The sequence below is a fragment of the Triticum aestivum genome, chromosome 6B (assembly GCF_018294505.1).
Source record: "Triticum aestivum cultivar Chinese Spring chromosome 6B, IWGSC CS RefSeq v2.1, whole genome shotgun sequence".
Classification (NCBI taxonomy): Eukaryota; Viridiplantae; Streptophyta; class Magnoliopsida; order Poales; family Poaceae; genus Triticum; species Triticum aestivum.
In genome coordinates this window covers 135,971,773-135,979,447 of record NC_057810.1, presented here as the reverse complement: position 1 = coordinate 135,979,447, position 7,675 = coordinate 135,971,773, and the positions used below count along the sequence as shown (strand labels likewise).

The 7,675-nt window shown below is 50.6% G+C and overlaps 1 protein-coding gene across 2 annotated transcripts; it reads left to right on the top strand.

The window, feature by feature from the left end:
* Positions 1–6,259: 6,259 nt before the first annotated feature.
* Positions 6,260–7,417, top strand: LOC123133763 (uncharacterized). 2 transcript variants are annotated; one of them, XM_044553170.1, is made up of 2 exons: positions 6,260–6,396; positions 6,489–7,417. In XM_044553170.1, the coding sequence occupies exon 2, from the start codon at positions 6,765–6,767 to the stop codon at positions 7,101–7,103; it is 339 nt and encodes a 112-aa protein (XP_044409105.1). In that variant the 5' UTR covers positions 6,260–6,396; positions 6,489–6,764; the 3' UTR covers positions 7,104–7,417. Both variants share the same exon structure in this region, with proteins under 2 accessions (XP_044409105.1, XP_044409106.1).
* The last annotated feature ends 258 nt before the right edge of the window (positions 7,418–7,675 follow it).

Below are 7,675 nucleotides of genomic sequence, written 5' to 3'. Positions count from 1 at the left end.
CTCAACCCCATGCCTGTTCCGCTCTCCCTCTAGCAACCGGCGCCGCGGGAGGGCTCCGGTGGATCTCCCTCTCCGGGCCATCCCTCTCCATTCCCTTCGGTGGAGACGATCCCCACCTTGTCCTCTTGCCATGGATGCCGGTATTGCCCCCGTTCTCTTGTTCTTTTTGTCTAGGTTTCCAATCTAGCATCTTAGGGGCGGTAGCAGTTGCATCTCTAGATTTTTGGTCAAATCTAGGCTTGAGTTGGATGGAGAATGCTTCTAGGCAGTATGGATTGATGTTTGGTTGGAGTATTTTTGAATTTGGTAGGACGGTAGTGCCGGACCTGACCACGGTAGTAGGAAACTGCTGTTTCCCCACCCCGAGCGGTACTACCGCCCTCTCCAGGGCGGTACGCTTGGAGCGGTACTACCGCTCCCTGTGGAGCGGTACTACCGCTCATGGCGGTACTACCGCTAGCAAGTTGCGGTACTACCGCTCTCTACCAAATTCCACTCTACTTCTACCTTTCAGTGATCTTTTTGCTCATGTTTTGTGGCTTATGCTTGTGCTTTCTGGTTGTTTGCGTGTTCTTGTGTGTGGTTCCAGGTGATGAGGTCCCTGAGCATCAGGCTCGTCGTGTCAATCCCGGACGTGCCACGTCCAAGCGCTACCGTACCACCGAGCCTGCCGGAGGATCCTCAAGTGCTGCACCTCCACCTCCACCTCCACCTCAACTCTAGAAGAAGTCAGGGGTCAAGCCCAAGCCCGGCAAGACTGTGCCAGAAATGCCGCAAAAGGAGTTCTGGGCAAGGCGCCGCCGCAACCCGTATGAAGCTGCCCAAGAACCCACTTTGGTCAACCGTCCGTTCTGGAGCAAGTTCCAGTTTGCCATCTTCTTCGATGTTCTCAAAGCCAAGAAGAATTTCTTTGTCAACGTGCACTCCATCGACACTGACCATATGGAGCAAGATCCTGACTACTTTGGTGAAGCTCTTCAGATGTGCACTCAACTGAACATTCTTGGAGTAATGAAATTCAACAAGGACTTTGATGCTGATGTTGTGGTCCAATTCTATGCCACGGTTCACCTTGGGACTGATGAGGACAGGACTCTCACCTGGATGACCAATGGCAAGTTGCTTTCCGTCAAGTGGAGAGCGTTTATGCAGTTGATTGGGGTGCAAGATCTTGGACTTGAGTCTCCTGTTGGCTTTCGCCCTCACGCCCGCGCCCATTGCACCCACAAGCAAGCTCTCTGGCCCTACTGCACTCTAAAGGTCAACCAGGAGACAAAGAAGGAAACATATGAGCTGCCTGCCTTTCTGGATATCCTTCACCGCATCTTCAGAGAGACTCTTTTCCCTCGCATTGGGAATCTGGACCAGGTTCATTCTTATCTTGTGGACATGCTTCTTTTCTGCCAGCGTGAGAAGGAAAATCCCACCGGAGAGTCTTTGGATATTTCTCATGTGATGTGGTCTGAGCTGTTCTCTGCTATCTCCGAGCGCAAGTGCCCGATCTATGGTCCCTTCATCATGCTGCTCATTGAGAAAGCCTGGGATCATATATATCCTAATGTGCCACTGGAGTGTGGAGAGTTGATCTCCCATGATGTCAAGCGTCTGAGGAAGAAGGATAACTGGGGCACTCAGGCCCCTAAGACTCGAGTCCCTTCGTCTACTGCTGCCATGGAGACAGAGGAGGAGCCTGCAGCTGATGATGATGAGGATGATGACTACATGCCTTCTGAGGCAGAGCCCTCTTGGGCTAAGAAGCTCAAGTCTAAGATGAAGAAGCTGTTCTGCATGGAGGCTCACGGTCAGTACATGACTCATGTGGCTGAGAAGAAGGCTCGAGGTCATCACAAGGAGCTCATGCGCCAGTTGGGTGCTACTGTCCAGAGTGGATCTGAGGACCAGCTTACTGAGGAGGAGGAGTGGATTCAGCAGCACTACCCGTGGACCGATTCTGAGGCCGAGCACTTCCAGACTGACGACGGTGGTGCCGATGATTCCGCCGGGCTCTGATGCGTGTGTCCCTCATTTGCTCTCACCTAGAGCGGTAGCAACACTCCCTCTCCTTTTTGGTGTCTCGATGCCAAAGGGGGAGAGAGTTTAGGGATTTGCGAGTGTGTCTTTCATCTCTTATTCGTGTCGTGTTCATGTTTTCCTCGCATTTGCTTTGGTTGGTTTGTCTGTGAGACCTAAGTTTGAGTGAGACTTAAGTTCGAGTCATATGGTGTAAGACATATGCTACCCTCATTTCCCGTATCATTATCTATGTCTATCTAGCTTATGAGTTGCGTGCTTATCTTGTTATATCATCTATGCTGCTCTCATACACCATGCTTAGATTATTGGTCTCTAAAATGTAGGGGGAGCTTTGATCCTAGTATGTGTGCTGTGCAGTCCAAAGCACTTATCTAAATAGCACACATCTAGGGGGAGCCCATCTACATGTTAGGACCGTGGGGTTTGTATGCTTACTATATATCGTGTTTATGCAAATCTCGTATTGTCATCAATCCACCAAAAAGGGGGAGATTGTAAGGGCATATTTATTCCCCAGTGGTTTTGGTGATTGATGACAATGCTTTTGCGGACTAATCGTGTGCGTTAAGTTCTTTCAGAGAATCATCCATTGGCATGAGACGATTTCCTTCCCTCGGTGTTTTATTCAAGACGGTGTAGCTCCTGCGTTTCGTTGTTGGTGGACTAGCTTCGTAGGAGTCATCGTACTATTAAGAGGGGATCCGCTTTGGTAAGACTAGGGTGGAATCAACACGTACACATCCTTATCACACCCGTCGTCTTCCCTTCGCATCTTTGGAGCTGCACTTCTCTTCCGTAACCTACTTCGCCCTGTGCCAGCGGTAGTACCGTGATCTACAGCGGTAGTACCGCCGAAGCCCCCTAGCGGTAGTACCGCTCTCAGCGGTAGTACCGCTCCGCAGAGCGGTAGTACCGCTCGCGGGTTTCGGCCGTAGTACCGCAGTAGTACCGCGCCTACTACCGCCTCGATTCGAGACGGTGTTTTCTCGTGTCGGGTTTTGCGGCACTACAAGCGGTAGTAGAAGCGGTAGTACCGCTCCAAGCGGTAGTACCGCTCCTACTCCCGCGGTAGTACCGCTCTGGGCCAGTGGCCTGGCTTCCCCTTCCGCGCGGTAGTACCGCTGGGCAGGGAGCGGTAGTACCGCTCTCAATGGTAGTACCGCCCTGCCCCAGCGGTAGTACCGCCCTGTGCGGGGCTGCTCAGTGGGGTAACGGTTGGATGTGTCCCCCACTATATAAAGGGGTCTTCTTCCTCCTAGTTGAACTACCTCTTTCCCCCAAAGCTCCATTGTTGCTCAAAGCTCCATTTTCGCCCGATCTCTCTCCCTAGCCAATCAAACTTGTTGATTTGCTCGGGATTGGTTGAGAAGGCCCAGATCTACACTTCCACCAAGAGAAATTTGATTCCCCCACTTATCCCTAGCGGATCTTGTTACTCTTGGGTGTTGAGCACCCTAGACGGTTGAGGTCACCTCGAAGCCATACTCCATTATGGTGAAGCTTCGTGGTGTTGTTGTTGTTGTTGGGAGCCTCCGATTGTTGTGGAGATTGCCCCAACCTTGCTTGTAAAGGTTCGGTCGCCGCCTTCAAGGGCACCAATAGTGGAATCACGGCATCTCGCATTGTGTGAGGGCGTGAGGAGAATACGGTGGCCCTAGTGGCTTCTTGGGGAGCATTGTGCCTCCACACCGCTCTAACGGAGACGTACTTCCCCTTAAAAGGAAGGAACTCCGGTAACACATCCTCGTCTCCACCGGCTCTACTCTTGGTTATTTCGTGCCTTTACTCTTGCAAGCTTACTTGTTGTTACATCTCTTGCTTGCTTGTGTACTAGTTGTTATTGCATCATATAGGTTGCTCACCTAGTTGCACATCTAGACAACCTATTTTGTTGCAAAGTTTAATTTGGTAAAGAAAAGGTTAAAAATTGTTAGTTGCCTATTCACCCCCCCCCCCTCTAGTCAACCATATCGATCCTTTCAACTCCGTATGAAGCAATTTACGAACGTAAGCCGAATGTGTCTCATCTACGAACGTTCGGGTGCGTGGCGCATGTGAATACGGCGGAGCCGCATCTCTCAAAGCTTGCCGATCGTAGCACCAAGATGGTGTTCATCGGATACGAGAGGAGTTCTGGCACCAAGGCATACCGCTTCTACGATCCACAAACCAAGCGTCTACGGATTTCACGCGACGTTGTGTTTGAAGAAAACCAAGCGTGGAATTGGAGCGCACTCCAAACGGCAACATATTCATAGTTGAATTTCCAACTGATGATGATGAAGGGGAGGATGTCCAGGTGGTTGGCAAGACGCACAACCAAGGTGACCGCAATGGCAGTGATCACCATGGTGCCGACACCGACGACGACGCGCATGGGTCGCAAGGTGATAGCGACAACGACGCGCACGACACGGGCGAAGATCTCGACAACGAGGTGCATAGTGACGATGACAATCAAGATGATGGTCACAGTCACGACGACTACGCCGACGACGAGGATGCCAACGACCCGTCTACCACGCCCGAGACTCGGCCATCTTCCTCAAGTGCATCGACGCCGACACAGTTTGTGTCGCCTCCTTCGCAAGCCATAATGGATTCTTCCGGGCCTCGTCGCTACAAGACCCTCAAGAAAGTCTGCAAGTATGCAAAGCCAGTTACACTCGAGTACTCCGATTTGTGTTTACTCGGAGTTGAGGAGCCGGCAAACTTCGTAGAGGCGAGCAAAAGTTCAAGTTGGATGCACGCCGTGGATGAGGAGATGAAGGCGATCGAGAGCAATGGCACGTGGACTTTGGTAACCCGACCTCCGAACCAAAAGGCCATAGGTTTGAAGTGGGTTTACAAGTTAAAGAAGGACACGAAGAGTGCCATTGTGAAGTACAAGGCAAGACTCTCACTAAGGGTTACGTACAACGTCAAGGAGTTGACTATGAGGAGGTGTTTGCACCGGTTGCTCGAATCGAGAAGGTGAGAGTGCTCCTAGCTTTGGCAGCACAAGAGGATTGGAAGGTTCATCATATGGATGTTAAATCCGCTTTCCTCAACGGTAACCTCACAGAAGAAGTGTACGTGGAACAACCACTCGGCTATGAGAAGAAAGAAGAAGAAGAGAAAGTGTACAAGCTCAAGAAGGCACTTTACGTGAAGCAAGCGCCAAGAGCTTGGAACTCAAAGTTAGACCGAAGTTTGGTCACGCTCGAGTTCAAAAGATGTCCCCTTGATGATCCAAAAGACAGTCTACCAAGCACCGAAGAACAGGTGAAGGTTGAAGACGCGACCAAGAAGGAGTGCTGGCGTCAAGCCACGGACCAGTTGACGACAACAAAGACGGTCCCTAAAATGCTACGAAAAATGGCAAAAGCAATGCCAAAGATTATGACTATGAATAGTAGTAGTCGCATTTGGGATCCAGGTCAAAACGAGGATGTCAAGCTTAGGAGGGTGAATGTAAGGAATAAGCATGACACCGTGTACATCACGAGTACGTATCCGTGTAGTGCTAGAACTCCTAGCCGACTAGGTTAGCTAAGGTAGCTGGCTTAGTAGTATATATATACACGTACACCCTGTAATTTTTGTATCAACGAACCAGATCAATACAAGAGAAAAGAAAAGCCCAGGAGCGACACGGCCCTGTAGCTATCACCAAAAGATTTTTCCTCTGTCCAGTTTGTTTCGTACGCAAGTGTTTCGCCGACCACGTCAAAGTTCATCGAGAGATCAACCGATCCTAGCGTTAGTGAAAGCCCAGGTTCAAGTTACGTGCATGCTGGTCTACTGTTCATCAATCAAGCTGATTGTTTGACTGTCTAGCTAGCTTGCACATAGTGCTCCTGGGAGGTTTGGTCTAGCGATCAAAAGCCAACATTGCCCCATTCTAGCCAAAAGGAAAGAAGAGGTATGTGAGTGTTGGGTTGGATGATCCTAGGAGACAGGCCGTACACTGTCCAAACATTATCTTGATATGACCTTGTTTAAGTTCAAATTAATTTCCGGCAAAAAAAAGTTCAAATCAATTAATCTGTCAAGCATAGTGATGACCACCATATTTTGTCCGTACGTACCCACCTTCAGCCATATAGCTGAGAATACAAAGACCAGACAAGCTAAGCTTCTTAGAATTGTCGAACCAATCACAAATTATATTATTCTTTTATTTGATGTAGTTATATATATACACACCCTAGCTGTACAACACGCATTTTAGTCCGTTAGTGCGTGCCGATTGAGCATTCATCGATAGAGTAGTTGCCGGCCATGGGGAAGAAGGCCGCCGCCGTGATCTGCGGGACGGCGAGCTTCCTAGGCCTCCTCGCGGCCATCCTAGGATTCGTTGGCGAGAGCACCAACTCCGAGGTACGCATGATAATTAGCTTTGCTAGCTCCAGTGTGCAGTACGACAAATGCCACGGATCACGAACCGAGCTGACACAGTAGTGCTGCTGCAGTCGTTTGCTGGGTACGACGGGGTGAGGTGCGTGTACCGGAGCACGGCGGCGCGGGGTTGCGGCGTCGCGGCCACGCTGTTCCTCCTGGCGGCGCAGGTCCTCCTCACCGCCGCCACCGGCTGCTGCGGCTGTTGCCGGCCAGAGACGCGGAAGATCCCGTCCGAGACCAAGCGCGTCTTCGCCGTCGCCATGTCCATCCTCTCATGGTACGACGCATTACCCTCTCTCTCTCTCTAAACTTTCTCTCTCATGTCTAACGTGTAGTGTACAACACGCATGTGCGAACGAAGGATCCTGATGTTCATCGCGGAGGTGCTGTTTTTCATCGGCGCGATGTGGAACACGGCCGGGGAGCGGAAGCCGGCTGAAGACACCAGCGCCGGCGAGGAGTGCTACGTGCTGCCAACTGGGGTGTTCGCCACCGCGTCCGCGCTGTCCCTCATCGTCGTCGGCTTCGGCATCGGCTCCTACTTCCTGCTCGGAGCGTCGGCGCCGCCACGGGAGCAGCAGCCGGAGATCGCCCTGGGGCAGCCGCCGCCCTACTTCCAGGCCCAGCCCCAGCCCCAGCCCCACGGCGGCTATCCGGCCGGTGCCACCTGGCAGACACGCGTATGAACCAAGCTCTTCCCCGGCCTTGGAATTTTGAGAATTGCTTACGCAAATCACACGAGAATTTGTAAAGTTTTAATGGACCAGCTCATATATATCAACAAGATCAATCGAGCCATGTAGGAAACCAAAAGAGGATTTCTCTAAATCTTTTCGGAAAACTGTTATGGGTAATATAGGAATTTTCAGTGGAATTAGCTTCCTGTTGGAGGTGGCATTCCGGCGGGAGTCAAATGTGATTTCTTTTCTGTTAGTTTAGTGATCAAGAAGAAACTAACATATTTGGTGTCTATTGGTGTCAAAAAACGTATTACATTATAAGACGGAGGGAGTAGTTGTTTATGGTTTATCCTATGAGAAGGGCAAGCAAGACTTTTTATATATATGCGCCGCACAGACTTTTTGTTCATTGGCAAGCACCAGTCGTTGTTGAAGGGGATTTCAACTTATAACAGGTAATAGGAATATTCAGTGGAATTAGCTTCCTGTTGGAGGTGGCAACTATGTGACACAAAATAATCTGACTCGTGATATATAGTGTCAGGGACCCAACCTTAGATGCGTCCCCAGTCGACAGA